This window comes from Pseudonaja textilis, chromosome 11 (genome assembly GCF_049901715.1).
Source record: "Pseudonaja textilis isolate UNSWEBS1 chromosome 11, rPseTex1.2, whole genome shotgun sequence".
NCBI lineage: Eukaryota > Metazoa > Chordata > Lepidosauria > Squamata > Elapidae > Pseudonaja > Pseudonaja textilis.
In genome coordinates, this window is record NC_142000.1 from 8,777,790 (window position 1) to 8,801,478 (window position 23,689).

The 23,689-nt window shown below is 40.0% G+C and overlaps 3 protein-coding genes across 7 annotated transcripts in view; all 3 read right to left on the reverse strand.

The window, feature by feature from the left end:
- Nucleotides 1-5,854, reverse strand: part of WWOX (WW domain containing oxidoreductase) — a 546,547-nt gene extending 540,693 nt beyond the window's left edge. For all 5 annotated transcript variants that reach the window (XM_087940561.1, XM_026714128.2, XM_087940563.1 and 2 more), the window contains exons 1-3: nucleotides 5,683-5,854; nucleotides 4,746-4,810; nucleotides 1,923-1,980 (exon numbers count right to left, since the gene is read on the reverse strand). In XM_087940561.1, the coding sequence (XP_087796687.1) occupies nucleotides 1,923-1,980; nucleotides 4,746-4,810; nucleotides 5,683-5,789 (230 nt within the window). In that variant the 5' untranslated portion in view covers nucleotides 5,790-5,854. The remainder of the gene's footprint in view (nucleotides 1-1,922; nucleotides 1,981-4,745; nucleotides 4,811-5,682) is intronic.
- Nucleotides 5,855-9,482: 3,628 nt separating this feature from the next.
- Nucleotides 9,483-17,307, reverse strand: LOC113445143 (uncharacterized). Its single transcript, XM_026714164.2, has 5 exons — nucleotides 16,850-17,307; nucleotides 14,860-15,036; nucleotides 13,774-13,980; nucleotides 11,851-12,064; nucleotides 9,483-9,735 (listed from the first exon to the last, which is right to left on the reverse strand). The coding sequence occupies exons 1-5, from the start codon at nucleotides 17,300-17,302 to the stop codon at nucleotides 9,557-9,559; spliced, it is 1,230 nt and encodes a 409-aa protein (XP_026569949.2). The 5' UTR covers nucleotides 17,303-17,307; the 3' UTR covers nucleotides 9,483-9,556.
- A 973-nt stretch (nucleotides 17,308-18,280) lies between these two features.
- CLEC3A (C-type lectin domain family 3 member A) lies at nucleotides 18,281-22,157 on the reverse strand. The gene is made up of 3 exons (XM_026714168.2): nucleotides 21,952-22,157; nucleotides 21,083-21,166; nucleotides 18,281-19,514 (listed from the first exon to the last, which is right to left on the reverse strand). The coding sequence occupies exons 1-3, from the start codon at nucleotides 22,064-22,066 to the stop codon at nucleotides 19,123-19,125; spliced, it is 591 nt and encodes a 196-aa protein (XP_026569953.1). The 5' UTR covers nucleotides 22,067-22,157; the 3' UTR covers nucleotides 18,281-19,122.
- Nucleotides 22,158-23,689: the final 1,532 nt, after the last annotated feature.

Genomic DNA, 23,689 nt, shown 5'->3' on the forward strand with positions numbered 1-23,689 from the left:
AAAACACTTTAAGGCAGTAATAGGTTTTAAGAGTAACTTCTGGAAACATGAAGTATGAATTTTTAAAAAGCGGTATATAACTTGGGGCAATTTAAAACATAAAAAAAAGAAATAACTTCTCTTGAGGGTTTCCTCTATTGCTCCTAGCGGATGGGTACTAAACCTAAAATCTTCTATTTCCCTACTGATTAATTCACCCCAAGTGAGTTGTAACTAGTTCTTAAATCTATGATTATGAATAAGTATCACCTGATCAATTGAACAGGGACGCAGTGGCTCATTGGCTAAGATGCTGAGCTTGTTGATCAAGAAGGTTGGCAGTTCGGCAGTTCAAATCCCTAGCATTGTGTAACGGAGTGAGCTCCCGTTACTTGTCCCAGCTCCTGCCAACCTAGCAGTTCGAAAGCATGTAAAAATGCAAGTAGAAAAATAGGGACCCCTTTGGTGGGAAGGTACCAGCGTTCCATGCACCTTCAGAATTTAGTCATGCCGGCCACATGACCACAGAGACGTCTTCGGACGGCGCTGGCTCTTCGGCTTTGTAACGGAGATGAATACTAAGCCCTAGAGCCGGAAATGACTAGCACACATGTGTGAGGGGAACCTTTACCTTTAATCAACTGAAAGCTAAATCAAATTTCTAGCCATGCAACCTCTGTGTTTTGCAAAGCAAGAAAAATGTAATGGCATATTTGAATAACTTTATACTCAGTTACTTTATCAAACTATCAAGGTTTACTCTGATAACAGCTGTCATAGTAACTGGACCAAAGCCTTCCCATGGCTTGCCGAATGACAACAACAGACATAAAAATTTCTGCAAAAGTATCTACTCTATAACTTAGTCCTGAACTCTCTAAATGTATGACTTATAATGAAAGTTATAAGTTTTTTTAAAAAAAACAAATGTGTTTGCTACTACATCGCTCTTTCTCCGGGGAGCCTGTAGCACTTCATGACAGATTTTTAATGTTGAATAAACCCATTGCATTGCAATAAAACCAATCAATGCCGAAAGAAATACATACAAAAGTTAAATCAAAGTTCATTTATAGCAGGGGTCTTCAAAGCTTTAAGACTTGTGGACTTCAGCTCCCAGTATTCCTCTTCCAGTCAGGTTAGCTCAGGAATTCTAGGAGTTGAAGTCCACAAGTCTTAAACTTGCCAAGCTTAAACTTGATTTGTAGAGGGAAAAAATCAACATTGCAGGCAATCTTACCAGCTCTCTAAGACTACAGTCTCTTATAACTGTCATACCTCCAAGTGCATAGGAGAAAAACACACACACATGTGCTCTTTCATCCTGCTTTTTCTATATGCAGGGCAAACTATTTAAATCCAGGACTGTCGTTTTCTCAAACATCCTTATTTTTATGCAGACCCTGCACTATCACTTCCTGTGACTACAGCAAGCAATAAACCTGCTTATTTATTCAATTTGTATACTGTCCTTTTCATATACATACAATTCTGACAGCTCGTGACAATGAAAAGCAGAAAGAACAAAACAATATAAAGGAGCAAAGATCCAATCCCACTAAAAAACCACTACTAAAAACTCAATTAAACACAAAACATAATCACAGTCAACACGTGAATTAATGGATGTATGCGTACCCTGCCTGAGAGAATGTAGTTTTCTCCCATTTCCTCTACAACCATCTAATGAACAAGGTAGGTCTGAGGGAGAAGCACAGGCCCAATTGTCTCCAGTACATTCCACAACAAGATAATTTAGGTCTTCCCTCATCCTAGTCCAGGGTTCTCCAAATTTGCCAACTTTGAGATTTGTCTAGCTGAGGAATTCTGGGAGTTGGAGTCCACAAGCCTTAAAGTTGCCAAGCTTGGAGGGTCCTGTCCTAGTCTAAGGCCTTACCCAGACTCTTCATCCCTCAAAAGCATACAAAAAAATTCCAACTTACTCCACAAAATAGACTTGTCCATTTTCATCTGTCTCCTGTTCCCATCCATACGGTAAGTCTAGAAGGAGAAACAAAAGATGCTTCAGTTTAAATCTTGTATCAGTTCGAGGAATAGACCTAAATGTCTTTGTTGTTTGGAATAGAATAGGGTAAAAAAGCACATACATTTACACAGGGTATTGGAGAACCAACAAAAACAAGAAATGTTTCCACTCGCTAACAATGTTTCCACTCTTCCTGCTTGTAACTGTTAGGGATATACCCCTAGCAAGAATCTGCAGGGCAGTCAGGCAGGCAGGCAAAATATGTGAGATAAGTGTTGTGTAGTTTACACTCAGTAAAAGCAGATACAGTGCCAATTAAAGTAGTTTTATTCCAGCAAGAGTTTAAGCATAGTCAAAAACAGTGCATATATCATACACTTATTTCAGTCCGTCCAGGGATTATCCAGTTGCAAATTCCAATGTCAAAAATGAGAGGTCGGTACACTTACAAAATAACAGTCCGGTAATTTATCTCCTCGCAGTAGAGTGAGATATGCAACAAAGTCAGAAACTCCTCTCTTCCGTTTGCAACTCCAGTAATTGCCAGCAAAGCGTCAGGGAATCGTCAGCTTCTCGTCAGCAATCAATCAGGTCCTCTTGCTGCCTCTTATGGTGGTTTCACACCACACCCAAAATTACATGCTTTACATTTAAAGTGACACACACTTAAATCAACAATCATAGCTTATATATATTATTTTACCCAAACTACGTTAGGTGACCTATGTTATACCTAACAGTAACCATGTAACTGGTATTTTGTTCTGAGTATACACAAAACAAGCCACCTGCACAAGGTTTCTAAGTCAAAAGTGAGTAATCTGCAGTGCCTGAATACATCAAATCACGCAAGAGGAGCATTTTTCTTTAGTCGTTGTAGGATGAGAGGTGGTGTCATAGAAAAGCAACATCTTTTAGCTTCAGGTTCTCCAACCTGAGCTAATCCAAAAGTATTTTTCAAGAAGAGTGCTACACTCCTCTGTTCGCAACAGAATACCTTACACCACCAGACTTGAGATTCTAGGCTTAGACAACCTTGAACTACGCTGGCTAAGATTGGACTTAAGCATAGTACATAAAATCATATGTTACAACGTCTTACCAGTTAATGAATATTTCAGCTTTAACAACAACAGCACAAGAGCACACAACAGATATAAATTTAATGAAAACCACTCCAAACTTGATTGCAGGAAGTACCATTTCAGCAACAGAGTGGTCCATGTCTGGAACTCACTACCTGACTCTGTTGTCACCTGTTCAAACCCTCACTCCTTTACCCTCAAACTAACCTCAATTGACCTCACCCCATTCCTAAGTGGTCTGTAAGGGGTGTGCATAAGCGCACAATCGTGCCTACCGTCCCTGTCCTATTGTCCCCAATTATTTGTACCTATTTCATGTGTTTATACTTATGTTTAATCTTATTTCTATTATATTGTAAGCATTTGACAAATCAAATAAATAAAAACAATAAAACAAAATAAAAACCTCTTGGAAATTCTGGATTCTAAGAAGCTTCTACTTGGATAGTCTACCAGATCAGGCCAATGCTGGTTGGAGGTCTCTTCCTTCAGCCAGCATGAGCAAGGATTGTCTTCTTCCATGGGGTCTCAGATATAATTATTATGAGCAGAGAGGGAAGGAGGGATATTTGAACGTAATCTACGGAAATATTGCTGGTGGATTTGTTTAGAGGATTTCTGCCAACCCCATTTATCCTCCTTCCGTTCAGAATAAATTCACAATCTACACCAAGGGACTTATTCCAGATCAACTCATACAGGCAAGTATAATATTTTGTTTTATTGGATTTATTTATTTATATATTGGAAAATTTATATAGACACCTACTCGCTCATGGTTACTCTGTAACCGTGAGCGAGTAGGTGGCTATATAAATTTTCAAAATATGTATGTATGTATGTATGTATGTATGTATGTATGTATTTTGGCAGTGTTTCTTTAGTGGAGATTGGCTTTTTAGTTATTTTTTTTTAAAGATCCTGGGGAGAAAAGTACCACTAATGCTAACATGTTAGATGCCAGCCCCAATATCTAAAATCATACTAGTCTTCTGCATGTCTGTATCTCAAGACTCAGTTCTTTTAAAGGCAACGACACTGGAAGATCCAAAATCAATACTAATGTCAACTCATCAAATATTTCTATGGTCTTTTTAGAGTTGCCAACAGAAAGGGAGGGGGAAAGTGATTTGAAAGAGCAGTGCGGCAGCTTGGAAATCAAAAGTGCATTCCATAGTTTTTCAAAGATACTAACTAGGCAACTGAAGTTTCTGCCGCACAGATACCTAATTGGAGAACACTGTGTCTCATTGGAGAATATGTATTATGATACACCCAGGGGGTGGGGGAAAATCAGGGTCAAGGGTGACAATGAATTGTGTGTCTCAGAGTCAGCTACACCCAGGACATGTTAACTCCCAATAAATCCTTTTGAAGTTTTGGAAGTTTGGCTTGAGACTCAAGATTTAATGGGGTAACTGCTGAAGTCCTGACAACTAATTTTACTCCGCTGTAATTCTGGATTGTAGATATTTAAAGCTAAAATGCATAAAGACCAACTCTGAGGTGCTTATGTAGCAACACAATATTAAAATAAATCAAATAACTTGTTCTTGGTTAAATAAGAATTACTAGCAACTTTTCCCTGAAGGTTTTTGTTTTCTCCCTTTGTGGAATCCCTTTCTGTAGGAGATGGGTGGTTCAGAAAGATTAAAAAATAAAATCAATTTAACAAGCAAAGTCTGAATACAAACCTCCAGCGACTCTTTTCCGTTTCCCAGATTTTGGATGATCCCATTGAGTTCTCTCCTCCAAATGACTGAAAGAATTGGAAAACATAACTTTAAAAAAAAAATCACAATGAAGATCCACCAGGATTTGTCTCTGTGTGTATATAGTATGTACCTTCTAGTCAGTTTTAGACTAATAGCAATGTCTGGACAAGTCCCTGCAAATCAATTTTTTATTGGCCAAGTGTGATTAGACACACAAGGAATTTGTCTTTGGTGCATATGATCTCAGTGTACATAAAAAGAAAAGATTAAGTATATTCATCAAGAATCATAAGATACAACACTTAATAGGGTGCAAACAGGCAATCAAATCACACTAGGAAACAGTCAATAAAAACGTCAACATACAAAAAACAACAATAATAATAAAGTCAGGATAAAAGTAAGTTCCACAGCCCCACCTCCCACAAACTCCACCCACAGGAAACAGCTGGCAAATGGGCTTGTCAACCTGCCACTTTACAACTCTGGCTCTGAGGAAGCGTCAAAGCAGCATCTCCTGCGTCCCCTCCCTTACCCCCCCCCCCCCAAAAGGAGGGTGGGCTTCGTGCATCCCCTCTTTGGCTTCCTGAACCCCAAGAGCGAAGTAAAAACCCCTTTATCCCAGCTCCCATCTTCCTCCTCCTCTTCCTCCCATTGGGAGCCCCCTCTGCAGCCCCCGGCGTCTTCTACTCCTCCCTTAGCCTACCTGCAAACTCCCCCCCTACACCCACACACAAAAAAGACGGGTGGGCTTGGTGGATCCCCTCTTTGGATTCCTGCACCCCTAGAGCGATGCAATAGCCTCCTTTTTTTCCCAGCTCTTCCCCTCTTCCTCCTCCTCCTCCTCCCCCTCTGCGCCCCTCCATCCCACCCTCTCCAGCGCCCCCCTCCCCCAAAGGATGCTGCGGGGGCTCACTTGGCGTAGTAGACCCAGCCGTCCTTGGTGGTGCGCTCCTCCCAGCCGGGCGGCAGCTCCTCCTCGCTGTCCGTGTCGTCCAGCCCGGCAAACTTCAGCGCCGCCATGCCCTCCTCTGCGCTGCGCTCCCTTGAAAAGCCACCTGCGCTCCCGCCTCGCTCACCGGACAGGCGCAGCCCCTTCCCACCGCCCGGAAGAGACGCCCCTTTCCGCCGGGCCCCCTCCAATCCCTGGACCGGGAGGCCGCGGGGCTCGCTGGGAAATGGAGTCTCCGGCTTGCCAAACGCACGTGGGGGAAAACCAAACCAGCTGACAGGGAAGCCTCGCTGCTGATAGTGTTGTTGTTGTTGTTGTTGTTGTTGTTGTTGCTGCGGCTGCCGCGCGCGCGGCTCTCGTCCTGCAGGTGATGATTTCATCTTGTAAACACAGTTAATGCTTTCTTAATGCTTTTTCACATCCCTGCTTGAAAATCTGCAGTCTCTTAAAAATGAAAAGCAATTTTCACTGAGTTATGTACGTTAGAGGTTTTAGAGAATAGAGAAAGAATACTTTATTAGCCAAGTGTGATTGGACACACAAGGACTTTGTCTTGGTGTAAATACTCTCAGTAGACATAAAAGCAAAGATACATTCGTCAGGAGTCGAGAATCATAAGGTTAATAATAGTCATAGGGTACAATAAGCAATCAAATCATACTTAGGAAACAGTCCGTATTATCGTGTTCTACAGAAGTTCTATTTGTTGGTCCGCATTTTAGCGGGAGCTTTGTTTGTTCCGATTGGCTGAGCAGCCTGACCACAAACTATAAAAGGGACCTGTCAGATGGCATCAGCTGTTAGCCGTCAGCTGGCCAATTTGGCAGACTCTGGTAACCTGTTAGTTTTTTACAATAAATATTGTTTTTGTTTACAATAAACATTGTTTCATTCATCAATGCCTGCCTCAGCTCATTCTTAGAAAGAATTTAATGGCCATGAAGCCTGATAGAGAGACTGCTTCAAGGGCATCCCGGGGGTGGTACCCTACTTTGATAACATGCACATTTCTGCTTGCAACAAAGAACTTTTCAAACGTCCCAGAAGGGTCCTAGCCTGTTTCAAAACAGCAGGCCTTAAATTGAAGAAAAACAAATGCAAATTTGCAGTCGGCCAAGTAGGTTTTCTGGGATACCACATAGATACCAAAGGTATTCATCCCATTGAGTCCAAGGTAAGCGCTATTAAGGATGCCCCTGCACCATCCAATAAGACCGAACTGCAAGCGTTTTTGAGGCTCCTGAATTTCTATAGCTCTTTTCTTCCACATAAGGCTTCTGTGGCGGAACCATTACATAGATTATTGGATGCAAAGGCTTCCTGGCCATGGGGGCCCAAAGAAGAATTCTCTTTCAATGCTGCCAAAGCTCTGTTGTCCTCTGACGGTGTGCTAATACAATTTGACAGGGGTTTACCTTTGATACTTTGCTGCGATGCATCCCCTTTTGGGATAGGCACTGTGTTGGCACACAAATTGCCAAATGGCCTGGAAGTGCCGATAGCATATTTCTCCAGGACCTTATCAAATACTGAGAGGAATTATGCACAGATCGATAAGGAAGCCTTAGCAGCAGTCGCTTCCATCAAAAAATTTCACGAGTTCCTCTATGGGCACCTTTTTCAGCTTGTGACCAATCACAAACTCTTATTACGCATTCTATCTGGAGATCGTCCAAGTCCTACAGTGTTGTCTCCAAGAATGACTAGGTGGACAATACTCCTTGCTACCTACTCATATACATTATTACACAGAGCTGGGAAACACCTTAGTCATGTGAACGCTTTAAGCTGTTGTCCTTTACCAACCCGTGTAATTGACCCCGCACCATTATTAACTGTGTTCTCTTTGGATGATCAACGATTACCTCTGACTGCAGCAGATATTGCTCAATGTTCGTTGAGAGACCAAGTAATATTACAAGTTTTAGACTGGGTGAGAAGGAGTTGGCCTAAGGGAAAATTAGACACCAAATTCTTACCTTTTAGAGCCAGGCAGCCTGAGATGTCCACCCAGCAGGGGTGTTTATTATGGGGTTGCCGTGTCATTGTCCCTAGCAGGTTGAGGCCTGGGATAATTGATAGTTTACATGAAGGACATCAGGTTATTGCCAGAATGAAGGCACTGGCAAAGAGTTATGTCTGGTGGCCAGGCATAGATGCAGACATAACTACTAGGGTAAGGACATGCCAGGCATGTCAACTATCGAGGCCTGCCCCACCAGCTGCCAATCCAAGAGAATGGGAATCAGCTAAATCCCCATGGTCACAAGTCCACATAGATTTGGTGGGCCCTTAATTGTAGTGGACTCTTATTCCAAATGGGTTGAGTTGTCCCTCAATCAGCCCCTTGGATATAGTGCAGGCAAGAAGCACCCACCATTTTACCTTTATTATGGGGTGACAGTTATAATAAAGAGTTTTTGCAAGTCTGAGAGCATTTTCTTCATCCCTCTGAGGCATAGTTTACTAGAAGTTAGTAGTTATTAATAGTATTAATTAGTTATTAATAGTTATTAATATTCTAAATGTAGTGTACTGGTTAATTCTTTGGAAGAGATAGGTGCCAGACACTTTCTTTATTTATCTGAAATGGTATAATTTGTCTGAAACGGAATAGGGTTTCCTGCCTGAAGCAGGGGGCTGGACTAGTAGACCTCCAAGGTCCCTTCCAACTCGTCTAGTCTATTTTAATCTAGTCCCAATCCATCTCACAGGCTGCAGTTAAGGGTTTAAGATGGGGAGAAACTCTGTGTGTGTGTGTGTGTGTAGGTTTGAGCAACAAGAGGAAAGACAAGCTGTAAACAATAATTTATTTATTTATTTCGCCTTAAATTCCTCCAATTTTACCGATAACGTTTTGTTTTACACTGACACATAGCAGCAGGGATGAAAATATAGCAGAAGAAATGTAATAACAGAGGATGCCACCAGGTGGTGCGGCCTACAAACAAATGTAGTAGAATAGTCCTAGATTCCCAAGGTTATATATTTATTTACAAAGTAGAATAGTTCAATGCAAGCACAGAAATAAAACCATTTTGTTTTCGTGTATTGAAGGTGGATTCAAAGTGGCTACAGGTTGTTCTTCACTTTTACAAGCACAATTGGGACAAGAACTTCTATTGCTGACCAGTGCCATCATTTAAGGGAGTCCTACTCATTTTTTTTTTTTAATTAACAATATGTTTTTCATTTCGGCATAGTTTTCACCTTTCTTTGTCTAAGGCATTACTGAAGATAAAAATAAGAAAATAGCAACTCCCTCCTTATTTATTTATTTTTTTCATTTCATCAAAAGGATTTTAAAAATCAAAACCAGAGGAAATTAGGAGCTGGGCAGGCACTTAGGGAAACATACAGAGATGCATATTTTTGCATCAGTGACTTACTCCTACAGAATGGTATCAAAGCAGCACCTAATGGAATGGAATTATTTGCTTGGGACATCCAATTCTGTAATGATGGATGTTATTAGGGTAAAATGATAAAGAGTTCTCCCCCAGATCAAAAGTATGAAATATTAAGTAACAAAAGACTTGAGTTAAAATTCACCCTTGATAAAAGAGTGTCTGTATTACTTATCCAAAACATAACACAGACCTGTGGTTTGGGGAATAAAATCCAGGGAGGTGCATACCCAAAGCCCTGTAATTTTTCTAAATTAAATTTGAATTTGTGTGTCTGATCTGATGAAAATCTTAATTACAATTAAGTGTGTTGATTCTGCTTGTATTTTTCTTCTTCCTAAAATCCAACGGAAAGCCTCTCCTCTTTCTTGATGTGCAGAAAAAGGCAAAATGGCCATCAATCTCTGCATCTCAGCTGTCCTCCGATCTGATCATTCAAACATGGTAGCAGATAATCCATTCTGCTTAAAATCTTCAACCACTTGTCTGGAATGCTGGATTTTAGCTGCCAGGGCCTTAAAAATATCCTGCTGATCCACAGCGGTGGCCACCTTATAAATCAATTCTTCCATTGACTCCAAACCTTTCAGACCAAGATTAACTCCACAGCCTGCCACAGAGTGAGTTGAAAAAAGAAAGGAAAAATAGATATATATATATATTTTTGTTATTTTCAGAATGGACCAATGCTTCTGTCATGTTCCAAGATAGCCAATAGTTATTTTCTTTAGCTGGCAAGCATTATTTTCAGTACAGACAACCAAAGATTGTAATTAATGCTGTGATCAATATGAGCTGTATTTATAGAGACTGGTAGGCTGTGTAAAAAAATACGGGGGTCCCAAATTCCCACTCAAAAGTGGTTTTTTGGAAGTATGGGTAGTCCTCATTAACCAACTACAGTGGAGACCAGCAAACAAAAGCAAACAATTTTCCTTACACAAAAGCTCAAGGAAAGAAAAATATTACACAATAATATATTAAAAAGCAATCAATCCCTCCCACCTCTGTGTAATTATAACTATAGTGATTAGTCACAAAGGAAAAGAAGAATTAGGGTTGTCCTGACAGCAGTATTCCAGTATTTGAGGGGCTGCCACAAAGAAGATGGGGTCAAATTATTCTCCAAAGCACCAGAGGGCGGGACAAGAAATAATGGATGGAAACTAATCAAGGAAAGAAACAACCTGGAATTAAGGAGACACTTCCTAACAGTGAGGACAATTAACCAGTGGAAGTAGCAGTCATAGGCACTCTATCACTGGAGGATTTTTAAGAAGAGTCTGGGCAGTATGATGACCCAGGGTGGGATACAAAAGCAACAAAGTCACAAAAACAGATGAAGTCCCTTTAATTCCTTCAACTTGGCTTTAAAGGTCCAATTTATCATTGACTGGAGAAAAAATTCCCCCACAAACAGTTGCAAAAAGGGAGAGCTTCCATTCAAACTCAAAATACATATAAATTATAAATAGAAAAAACAACACAAACCACACTGAAGAATTAATGAGACAAGGCAGGAGAAGGGCTTGAAAATGTCCACAGATATTGAAATGCACACACTGGGAAGGACGCCAGAACTCAGATAAGAACTGACAGACTAGAAATATTTTCATTGCTTCCAGCACTGGCCCATGCGCAGTTTGTCCTTTTAAACAGTCCTCAAAGCTGCAGCCCATGAAGGGGATCAAGGCCCTTTCCTCCCCCTTAGACCATGCCATTTACATTTCTCCCTTATCCACTCTCCCCTGCATGCCCTAAAATGAAGAGGGGATGGGCCTGGGTCTTCCTCTGAATGCCCAGCCAGCCGTGCCCTTCCCCAGTTTCCTCCACAACCTCTGAAGCCACTCTCCCACTCCCTGTCGGCTGTTCCTCCTCTCCCTCAGAGTCAGATTCTAACAGGGGCGTGACAGGCTGAAATAGTATAGGTTCTCCTACTTGAGCAAAGGGCTGGACTAGAAGACCTCCAAGGTCCCTTCCAACTCTATTTTAAATTCTAATTTCATTTGATACATCTTGAGAAGTTCCCGGTTGCCTAACCAACTTGCTAATTAAACACCCTGAAGATAATTTTCCATCCCACTCAGTCAGGCAGGGAGGGTATGTTGTAGACCCTGTCAGTTAAGAATTCTGACTGGCAGAGTCTGGGAAGACTTTCTGCAAATTAGCCTATTCTGTGCCACATTCTCCCCATAGAGATAAAGCAGGCCCCCATTTTCCCGTGCTCTCAGAAATATCTAAATAACATGGTTTTGACATCTTGATGCTGCCTCACAGAGGATCATGGAGACTTGTGGCTGGTCAGCACCTTGAAGGACCTTCCCTCTGCCTTTTTAACTTTGAATTTTAACTACCTTTGCCTCCCAATATAATTTATATACTATAAGAGAAGGCCTGGCAGAACCTGGGATGGAGTTAAAAAAGGGACCAGTCTAGAATTTCTACATAGCAAACTAATTCAACCTCCCTTGAATTCCTATTGACCCTTATTTGATTCCTAGCAGGTATTAACCATTAATTGATACCTGTGCTTTTTTTTTTTTAAGCAATAAATCAGTTTAATTTGACTTTCATGTGTGGACCTGATCTTTTGTACCTAACATGTATATCTTTAACATTTTACTTGTATACCACCTGGAATTGCTCTGTGAGGGAGATAGGTAGTTTCTACATTTGATATATAAATAAATGTATAATCCATTGGTTATTAGACAGAAAATCTGACCTGTGTCAAAATTCAGCATTCTGGCTGCTTCACCTTCAACAGTGACCACAGTATTGTCCTCCACAAGGAAAGCAGTTGTGACCCGTCGATGGGACAGCACAATTTCAAAGAGTCGGTGACTGCACCGGATACCATGGAGCATTGGTTCCCCAATTCGTGGCTCAATGTCCATCTTATAAGCATTGAAAGACTGCTGGAAGATACTTTTCATTATCTGTTAGCAAGAGAAAGCCAGGTCCAAAAGGATAAGTGCCCTGAGGGCAACCACATTTCCTGAAATGATTTCCCCTAGGTGCAGAAAACACAACACATCTATGTTGGGCATGCCCAAAGGATTGATCATTGATTCAAGTTGACTTCTTCACAGAAGACACTGTTTTGTTCACCATCACAAGACATGTTAAAGACATCAGGATTTGACAGTTGTCAAAACACAAATGCAGCAAGCACGCTCAACCACGGTATATTGAATAAATCAAAATGGATTGATGCAATCTATAACCTATTATGTGTATGTGTGTGTGTGACTTCAAATCTATACATTAAATGGATCGTTCCCTGAAGTTTGTGTGATAAGATAAAGTTAAAACTTCTAGCTGAAGGAAGTTAGACTTCTCTCCCATGAGTTAGGTCTTTTCAGGTCTTGAAGGCATCTCCAGATAGCAATAGCAATATCATTTAGACTTAGACTTATATCCCATTTCATGGTGCTTTACAGCTCTCTCTAAGCAAATTACAGAGTCAGCCTATTGCCCCCAACAATCTGGGTCCTCATTTTACCCACCTCGGAAGGATGGAAGGCTGAGTCAACCTTGAGCCAGTGAGAATTGAACTGCCAGAGTGAGCAATGAGTTGGACCTGCAGTACTGCATTCTAACCACTGCACCACCACAGTCTAAGATAAAGTAATAGGCTATACTCCCAACTCCTGGGAATATAGATACTTAACTTGGAGGACAGGATCCTGAGTCCTGAAGTGTAGGCAGAGGGACCCTGTACCTACTTACAACAGAGATGTTTCATATACAGATAGTCCTTAACTTAAAACCACAATTAAGCCCAAAATTTATGTTGCTAAGCGAGACATTTGTGAAGTGAGTTTTGCCCTGTTTTATTATTTCTTTTGCCACAATTATTAAGCGAATCACTGCAGTTATTATGTTAATAGCACAGATGTTAAGTGAATGTGGATTTGCATGTCAGATGGTCACAAAAAGTGGTTACCTGACTCCAGGACATGCAAACATCATAAATATGAGCCAGTGGCCAAGCATCTGAAAATGCAGGGGTTGCAATGGTCATAAGTATAGAAAATAGTCATGTTTTTTTTTCATTGCCATTGTAACTATAAACAGTTATTAAATCCAGGACTACTTATAGATTCACATTGTTAAATATTGTAACAACACAGCAATTTCTCTAAGGCTTAGTTTACATAAGGATGGTCTGTCTATTTAAGTGCTGTTGTGTTTGGTCCCTGCAGTACAGTTTGCTGTCTGGACTTCTGGAATTTTTGAAATTCCCTACCTTGGCTTCAGCTGTTGACCTTAGAAACTGGTGAGATTGGCTAAAATTTATTCAAATTTAAAACCAGAATGTTGGAAATGTAAAAAGAAACCCGGTACTTTCTTTCACATATAGTGGACCTGCCCAAAAGTGAAGGAATTTTGGAATAAGATAAAGATCTGATTACAGGAAATAACAAGTCTGAACATGGTACCCAAAGATGGTACCCTGAAATGTTTTTACTAGGAATAACTAAAGGTGAATATACAAAAGAGATTGAATGTTTAATGATACGCAGCCAGGATACTATACACTTAAAATTGGAAATTAGATAGTACCTCCACAGACGACATGATCATAAAAAAAGTATTTTATCTCTTTGGTGCTGTGAGCAAAACAGTTGCACGAGATACTCACAGTAGAATTTAGGGTATGATGTAGGAACTTTATAATCTTGGAGTCAGAAGCAGGACAAGCCAAAGCCAAACAACGATTGCGGAATGTGCCATGGATTTTGAGATGGAATGCGGTTTTTGGAAATTCTGTTTTTATAGCTAATTTATCCATGCCATAAGCAGAGAGATCAAAGTACAAATTATGAACACGGATCTCTGGAGTTGGCACCTATGGTTTCCAAAAGGGAGAAGAAACAGGAGTCAATTGCATGTTTGTATATTGTTATAGCCTGCTTTGCTTTCTGAGTTTATGACTGCCTCCCCACATCTCATTATATCCTCATAACAATCCTGCAATGCAGGATAGTTTGAAAGAGAACAGAATCATTTAACTTAACATTTCTCTAAGACACTTCAGGAGCGAGTGGAAATTTCAGGCTTAACACTAACCACTGCAATATAATATCTAATCTATAACACCCAAAGCAAGAAAGGCATTATTTTGAAAGTTGGTTATTTTTTTCAATTTCAGAAATGTGCCATTTATTAAATAATGAAAGAACCCACTCTAGCTAATGGTGTCCTACTCCTGCTGCCTGAACTTTTAAAAATATTGATTGATATTTATATGGAAGTTGAGTAGCTTCTGCGTACAAAGATTGTTGTATTTTTCTTCATGGAGACTGATTTGTCCACCTTTGTATATGAACGTAATTTTGGATTCTGAATCTATTCAAATCAGCTCCGTTCTGATGGAGCTACATGGGTTCAAGTATAATTTTTCTGAAATATGGTTCAGAATAACCCCACAATTCATAATTTGCTATTTCCAAGAGAACAGGAGGAAAATTATTAAGTTATAACTATAAGGAAGAAGGTCCAGATTAAATATTAATTCATAACTGTACCAGCTATCAACCATTGCCCCAAACTGCCACTGATGTGAGAAATACTTCAACGAATACTGCACTGCATTGAAAAGCACCATTGATGATCTATAAGGTACTATCCAAGTCCATAATTCTGATTCTACTTCTACTTTGAACCAATTTTTATCAACCCTACAGAATCTATTAAGTACCAAAGAACATTCCTTGTTTATGATTACCTGTCGTTGATCAGGTCTCTCCATCACTGCATTTGCTCCATAAGCATTGCAAGATTCCACAGTGTATTCTGGGTTGATTCCAAGGATTACACTTGATTCACCACAGGTTCCATCAGCTAAGACAATGATCTTTGGCCAATCAGACACTAAATCCTTTTTTAAAAATTCAATTGAAAACTAAAGAAGAGATGGAAAGACAAAGCTTGACCCACATTTCACATATAATCCCCAAAAATACAGTTTGGGAATATTATGGTTCTGTCTTGCCAAGATATAAATGGAAACAACAAATCAACCCAAATGAAAAATATATTTTCAAATCCCCTCCACCAAAAATGGAAAAATTAGATTTCTCCAACGTAGAATGAAAAATAATATATTTTTTCCCTCATGCAGGTTTTATGCAACAATTACAGGAAAGTCTTTTTATTACTGGTTCTTATACTCAACTTTAATTGTAAGCCAACAAAGCTTTCCTTAGAGTACATGTGTGTTTTAATCATAGCCAAATACCCTTTGTTTGGGTTTCATTTATGGAGCCATTTATCTGTCTAAATATGTACAATAATAATTAACTGTTCCAGTTTATAGATTGTCTCAATACCAGGTTAATATTACTTAATCATAGAAGTCTCCCTGGACCTGTCAATTTTATGCCTGATAAAGAAAGCAAGTTTTCATATCCTGGATGTACTTTTGAACGAATCAGATTTAATTCATGAAGTGGGAATTGTGAATGTTATGCTTATTTTGATTTTTAAAACTGCATGGAATTTGTTTAGGTTTGGGAAGAATAAACATAATGTGTAATTAAATTAAGCATGTGTGTTTATTTCTGTACTTTAAACAGGACTTTGCTTAAGACAGGATGTAAACATTCTAAGATATACTGTAGCCTTGTTATACTTTTCAATTGGAATATCCCAAACTCTTTTCCCAAAAATAAATGAACAAGCATGTTTCCTTCCTCAAAAGATGATTTACACCAGCAGTCACCAACTGGTGGTCTGTGGACCACTGATGGTCTGCGAGAAAATTTTGGTTGTCCACAGAAAAATTATTTGCATTTTTTATATTGCACTAAATCAGGAGTCCTCAAACTACGGCCACTGGGTTGGATACGTGCAATGAACATTTTTTTTGCTGCAGAGTGTCTCCACCTTTGGGGTCTTTTTGTGAAGGTCAGGAGGCAGAAATTCTGACTTAGGGTCTGCTTCAGCCTCCAGGTGCAGGGCTTTGGGCGAAGGCTGAAGGGAAGTGCCGCTGGTGGCGAAGAGCTGGAGTTCTACTGGACTGCATCATGGCCAAGAACTGGCTGACCATCTCAGCCCACTGAGCCTCCAGGTGCGGGTACCTGGCCTTGCACTCCTGTAGGTCTTCCCTCTGCTTGGAAAACCTATGTAGAGGCCGGCAAGGCACCCCTCAATATAAGTGACATCGAGTTGGCAATGCCCACCCAGCCGGTCATTAGGTAGATCATATTAGTGATCCACAGGATTTAAAATTATGAATTTAGTTGCCCCTGAGGTCCAAAAGGTTGGTGACCCCTGATTTACACTGAGAAGAAATACCAGGGAAACTGGGATAGCAGAGCCCAGTAAATATTGTGAAACTTTTTAAAGAACTTCTAAACCAGCAAGGTTGACTGGTTGGCTGGACTGAGGGCATCAACTTAGTCAGAAGCTATACAGTACAATATAATATCCTCTCTTCCCCCTCCCCACCCACCAAAATAAGGATGGACAACTGTGGTCACAGAGTTCATGTTTTGAGGCTCCTCAACCAACTGCATATGATACATGTTCATCTCCTGTTTATGTGCAACCCTCAGCCATCAAGAGATTGTCTTCCTACAGTATCTTCTAACAGCAGGATCTCTGCAATGACTGGTCATTAAACTGGTCTACAAATGGGGTGGAGAGAGACATGCACAAATGCTCAGAGACATCTATTCTATCTTTGTCTGGATGGCCTCCTCTCCCTCACTCACCTTGGTTCCCAGCAAGATCCGAAGAGCCACTTGCCTCGTGTACTGCTCCAGAATGCTAAGCAGCTGCTCCTGGAAGATGCCCAGCTTGGTGAAGAAATGCCCCTTGTCCCAACAACCTTCCAGGTTGCCGAAGTCCACCCCCAGCCCCAACAGGAATCGGACGCTGTGGGGGTCGAGGGCGATCTGCTGGGACCGGCACAGGAGGGTGGCACGGGGACACATGTCCAGCAGTGTCAGCTTCAGCACCTTGCCTGAGTGGACAGCAACCAGGGCAGCTGTCAGTCCCACCGGGCCAGCGCCCACCACCAACACTGAGACCTTTGCTCTGCTGCGGCGCATGGAGTCCACACTTAACTTCAACACCACGAATAGCGCCAAGGCCAGCAATGTACTCAGCCCGATCTCTGCCAACAGGTGCTCAAACTCTGAAGTCTCCAGGCCGTTGCTCTGCATTTGCAGCTGAGTTATGGGCTATTCCACCCGGCCAGGTTTTAATTCCCTGGTGTGCCTATTGAGCTTACCTTATCATTGTTCCCTTGAGGAAGGCAAGAAGGCAAAACCTGACTTTGTAGCTTCTTAAGGAGGCACCTACCAGTTTGAGCTTCTGAAAACGGAATAGGTAGGGAGACCCAAACACACACTATTCCTGACCTGACTACTGAACTGACTCGTGTTCTGGGCTCACACCATTGTAATAAGTTGTAAATTAACCCCATCAGTTGAGTTCACACCACACAGTAATAAAGTACCACACAGTGATAAAGTAACTAAACAGGCTTAAAATCAACCCAGCTGAGCCAACTGTGCCAATGTAGCATTCAAATTTTAAACCCACTTAAGCATAATGTGCAAACACAGACTTATGGACGTAATCAGCCTGGATTAGCTCATCCAGTACAACAATTCCAATTGTTTTCACACAACATTCTAGATTAGGTTAAAATGAAATTTGTAGTTCATGGTACAACATGTTGTGGTACAGCCTTATCTCTGTATTTGATTAAACCCAGCCATCACTGTTAAGACTTCTTACGAATATCCTGGATGCAATTTTATGCACGCCACACCAACTCATAGCTGCAGCTTGGCTTTTTACCAAGAACAAAGTGGAAAGGAATAAAATAGAAGGATAGTAACTGGAGCTTGTTGCAAGATATTCTAAGGATATGGTTAAGGTGAAGGAACTTTAAGGAATAAAGCAAGATTAAAAATGAAATTGCCATTATATAATTTCAACTGATTTATTTAACATGTGCGTGGAAGGGGGGAAGGAGGAGGGAGGGAGAGAGCGAGAGAGAGCTCAAAGGGTTTTGGTTTAATCATTTTCCTATTTTATGACTACTGGTTTTAGTGTGATTGTGAGAAACTCCAAATATTTAAGGTAGACAACCATATAAATCTTTAAATAAAAAAACAAACCAATAAATAAATGCTGTTGAAAATAACTTTATTAAATTTTATGAAGTTTATAGAAAAAGATCTATCTGTGCTAGCAGTAAAGCATGTTGGGAAATTACACTTCAGAGGCAAGGGTTGTCCAGATCTACTATTATCTATTGATTGACAACTTAAGATGCTATTCAATACTACAAAATCTGTTTTTTGTCCTTCTACAATAATTTTAAACATTCATTTCTACAAGTGAAAATCTATCTCAAACATTAGAAATCTTTCCCTGGTTCCAATACAACAAGAAAGTAAAGACCTTAAACTTGGACTTTAAAAGTAAAATATTCTACAAATGTTATACTGTCCTTTCAAGGACAATGCAGCATTATAATCTTCATTAGATCAATGCGACAGTGAGTGGATCAAACCAAAGTGTTTAACCAAGATAAAAATTCATTTCCCAAGAAATAGGGTCAGTCAAGATTCAGATCAAGAGCCAGATTGTAAAATTTGAGCTGGGGTGGAGAAGAGAGATTTAAGTAACTAGAGAAAATTACAATGAATCAGAAGCAAACTAATGTAATGAGAAGAAGACCATTATCTGGAAGCAGAATGTATCTCACTGGTTTAATTAAACAAAGCTGAATGTATCTCATTCTAACTAGACAAGGGATCTTAGGAGCAAGTCTGCTACAGTTCAAGGCCCATCAAATCCATGTTCAAATAGCAGGCTAGTAAAATTCCAGAAACTGCAACTCAACTGCCTATTTGTAATCATTCTATTTTGCTTTCTCCAACTAAGTGGCTGAATGAGCAGCTAAGAACTTCAATCCCAGAATTTGCAATAGATATTTCCCTCAAAGTTGGCCAGTCTCAAAAGAGGACTAAGGGATCAGGAATTCACAAATGTAATGTTTAACAGTACGGCAGACGTCATCCACCCATTTTCCTTGACCTGGCTGAGAAAACAAGACACAGTTCTCACGCTTCCCCCCGTTGGGTTGTGAACGGTCCCAGTTGAAGTAGTTCAAGACCATTCCGTTGACGTCCACAAATTTTCCCTCATTTACCATGTCAGTGACACCGAGCCAAAACTCTGCCACCCCTGGTAAGCCCTTCTTGCTGTACTCTCTTAGGGCTGTGGTTTCATCTCCATCTCTGGGAATAGCAAGGGTCCCACCTTTGGCTATGCAGTCTTCGTTGGCTTCGTGGAAATGTTTTGCACCTTGAGAGACCAGGTAGCATTTCTTGTGGATCTTTGTTCCACGAAGGCAGACTGTGAATGGAATGAAAAACACACAGGGAATAGAGAGAGTCCTCAACTTACAACCACGATTGGTACCAAAATTTCCATTGCTAAGTCTGTGATGACCCGGGGTGTGGCACTAACTATACTTTTATACAAGTTTTATTGAAGTCATTTCCTTCCACCAAGTTAAAAACACTCACTAGTTGTAATCTGATCTCTAATCCCTTGAACATTTTAATTACTCTTCCATCACCATGATAAAAGGTAATTATCTCAGAATCATCATATAGAAAAGAGAAAAACCAATTAAACCATTGGAGAAACCAATTAAACCATTCATGAAAAGTACTGTCTAGTCTCTTTTTTTAAAAAAAAACATTCAGAGATGGAAAACCCATAACTCCATAGATAGACTGTTCCATTATTTTCAGGAAATTCTTCCTGATTACTTAACTAGTTACAGGCTCCATTCACAAATGGAATTTAAGCATAGTTAAAAGACTTAATAGCCTCATTCACAACATATTTACTTTGGAATATCAATTTCAGTTAGGATTTTTTGGCTCAGTATACTAGGTAAACCCAAACTGTTGGGTTATTTTATGCTTCAATGGACAGTATGAACCCAGAAAATAAATTAGTTCAATATTCACTTTAAGTGTATTATGTGAACAGAGTAATACTTATCCTCTGTTTGCCAGGATTGAAGACGGGAGAGGAAGGAAGGGAAATGCTTGAAGACATAATTAATGACTACATTCAGACGCTATATATTTCCCCAGTTTATCTCCTCTGTTTTGCCAAGCAAGTGAGCATATTTCCAAATAAAGTCCTGGCTATATCTTGCTTCTTAAAAAAAGAGCAGATAGACATTATGGACCCAGAGATATTGTTAAGAAATTAAATATGATACTGGAGGGATCAGAGGTCCTTTTGAGCACCGAAGATGAAATGTTTTGGAGCAGATGACATCAAGCCTGCTCAGCCTGCAAAACATACATTGAGTCTCCATCCTTCTGTAAATCTTTTCTTTTTTTAATTTCTGTAAATCTACAGAGTCATGTTATTCCTCTGTTAGAAGATTTGGTCTTGAAGGCAGTATAGAAGGGGTGGAGGAGATGAAAGCAACTTGGGAGTTTTATTTGTACTATTTCAGCTTGAAAAAAAGAGCCCCTTCTGGTAGACCTCACTGGCTTCGCAGTACACCACAAAAGAAAAGAAGTGTCTCTATATTGACATCAGAGTGGGCAGAACTAGCAGGAAATAGAAGTCTCCTTGGCTGTTCATGGAATGCAAGTTCTGTAGCCTCCATTGATTTAATCTTGCAATCTGCCAAAGTAAAGTCCGCTCTGTGCTTAGCCAATAAATCCCAGACCAGGGATGCTTCAAGGGTATTTTAAATCACCGTTCAGCATCCCACAGTATGAATAGCTTTTAGTGCAACAGGAAATGAAATCATATTTGCCATAGTCTCCTCCCCTTCCCCGTATTAAAACTCTAGTTAAGCTCAGGTAGCAATTAAAAAATAGGTCATGGAGAAAGGATGCTTCTCACAGCCTTTTCTGGAGGTAAAAGAAAATCATGCCAGAACTTACCTGTTTGTAAGGCTTGCATTTCTTTCAGCGCATTTACCTCTTTCCAAAGCTTGTCAATTTGACTCTTAAGGTCACCATTTTTCTCTTAAAGAGACAGAAATATGCATATTAGTACATTTATTAAGGCTGGATTATTAATATTGTTTGAACCCAGACGTATTATTTTTTGTGTACGCACATATGATTATACTTTTGATATTCTTCATTATATACAGGAGTGGAAACCATAGCAATATAATCCTAAAAAGATTATTTAAAGTTGCAGACTGATGCAGCATGATGCCTGCATGCTCTTAAATAGCATTTTAGGATCAGACCTTTGTACAATAATAAACAGTTACAATTCTATAGATAATTATCTAACACAAACATTATTCAAGTGTGGTTTTGTATGAATGTATGGAATATGTATGTGTTTGTATGTGTATACACTATAGATAGATAGATAGATAGATAGATAGATAGATAGATAGATAGATAGATAGATAGATGATAGATAGATATATAGATAGATGAGAGAGAGAGAGAGAGAGAGAGAGAGAGAGAGAGAGAGATAAACACTTATATGACTATCATACTTTTTTTAACCTACTGCACTTTATACAGATGAGTCCTATAGTCCTATTTATCCATACAAAATCTACATCTATAGGCCACATATTGGAAGAAAGTCTAACCAGGTCTTCAACTCATTGAATAAACGGGCCATATATTTATCTTTCCAAAGATGCAGTATCAGTCTTTTAGCAATAATAGGGACACGGAAAATCCATTTATATTGTCCAATTCTCCAATTCCCTTGTCCTAGGTGTGTAATTCAAAACAGTATTATCCTCTGACATTTTTACCTTTTTGGCTCCATCACTTACCTTTTACTCTCCGCTTGGCGTGCTTATTTGTCTTGAAAGGGGAAGCTTGGGCAATCCCTAGATCCAGCAAAGCTATGGCTATGAAAAGGAAAATCAGACTCGCTCCAGGCTTCATGACTCTTCAGACGGTGAGCAAGAACACTCAGTTAGCAATTCGGAGAGTTTCATATCCCATTACAACTTCCCTGCGGCTACCTTTATAAAAACTGCAGTGAGGAATTGGCTCTACTTCTTGTTTATGAAATGAATGAAATGTCTCATCAGGCTTCATCGTGAAGTGCCCTGCTGTTCTTAGAATAACGAACACCTCCCTTCTGACTCCCATTTCCTGTCAGGTCTGGACATTCAGTGCATCAGGGTTGTTAACCCAAGGCTAACTTGCAGCTTTGGAAGAAATGAGTGTTGGTAAATAGACCCTTGGGATAGCTGCCTTTATAATAGGAGGCTGGCAATTGGAGTCCTTGGGCCCAATGCAGCCATTGACTAAATCTCATAGGAACCTCAACTTGAATTCAAAAGCTGTCAATGCATAATCACCCCTATTCTCAGCAGCTTGCCATATACAAGGAAGAAAGAGGCAATTAGGTTTTTGTAATGGAATTGTTGAAGTTTGGGATATCTTACCTGGTTCAGCTGCCGCAGCCACCAACTTTCACAGTTTTAATTCTAACTTGATTTCTGAGGACTTCACTCCATATTTAAGGCAAAGGCTCCCCTTGCATATACGTGCTAGTCGTTCTTGGCTCTAGGGGGCGATGCTCGTCTCCGTTACAAAGCCGAAGAGCCAGCGCTGTCCGAAGACGTCTCCATAGTCATGTGCCCAGCATGACTAAATGCTGAAGGTGCATGGAATGCTGTTACCTTCCCAGCAAAGTGGTCCCTATTTTTCTACTTGCATTTTTACATGCTTTCAAACTGCTAGGTTGGCAGAAGCTGGGACAAGTAACAGGAGCTCACTCCGTTACGCGGTGCTAGGGATTCGAACCTCCAAACTGCTGACCTTTCTAATCGACAAGCTCAGTGTCTTAGCCACTGAGCCACCACGTCCCTAATCACTCCATATTTAAGAGATGGCTAACCGAGCACTAGAGTGCCTATTGTCCCTGTCATCTTTTGATTTTTTTGTTTGTTCAAGTTTGTAGTTTTTGTTTGATGAATGAATTAAAAAAAGAAAAAAAGAAAAACCAGAGATCTTGAGGAGAAGAGAGAAGTGGGAAGCGAAATTCATGTGCCCAAAAGAGAAATGAGCATTTTTATATATATAAATGCATAGGTAGACATAAACATTTATAGAAATATGCCTCCATCTATTTGCAGATTTCAATATTGATTTAGAACCGAAAATGCTGTTGTTGCATCCAAATTGTCCAATAACTCTGACTCCTAGCAATTTCATTTATGTCATTTTCTTGGCAAAAATATGGAAAGGGTTCAACATAGTTCCTGGTTGTCTCATATCCACCAATTAGCCAAGTTTAATCCTTGCTTAAAATAGGAATGTTGCAATTTGAAATCTTTCAACCCATTTCAAGCTGCCTAAATTCCAGTGACAGAGAGGGAGGGAGGGAGAGAGAGAGAGAGAGAGAGAAACAGAGAGAGATCTACAGCTAACTATATACATGTATAGAGATATATGAGAGAGAGAGAGAGAGAGTCTTTTAAGCCATATTTATTGCTTTAATTTAATTTAATTTAACTTAATTTAATATGAAGCTTCCTGAACTGTCCCCAATCCCAT

Coding starts and splice junctions, on each gene's coding strand:
- LOC113445143 (XM_026714164.2), bottom strand. CDS start 17,302: ATGCAGAGCAACGGCCTGGAGACTTCAGAGTTTGAGCACCTGTTGGCA. Junction 12,065..13,773: donor ATCATACCCTAAATTCTACT/GTGAGTATCTCG, acceptor TCTTGCTAACAG/ATAATGAAAAGTATCTTCCA. Junction 9,736..11,850: donor AATGCTGAATTTTGACACAG/GTCAGATTTTCT, acceptor ACTCTGTGGCAG/GCTGTGGAGTTAATCTTGGT.
- CLEC3A (XM_026714168.2), bottom strand. CDS start 22,066: ATGAAGCCTGGAGCGAGTCTGATTTTCCTTTTCATAGCCATAGCTTTG. Junction 21,167..21,951: donor CGCCAAGCGGAGAGTAAAAG/GTAAGTGATGGA, acceptor TGTCTCTTTAAG/AGAAAAATGGTGACCTTAAG. Junction 19,515..21,082: donor AATGCAAGCCTTACAAACAG/GTAAGTTCTGGC, acceptor TTCCATTCACAG/TCTGCCTTCGTGGAACAAAG.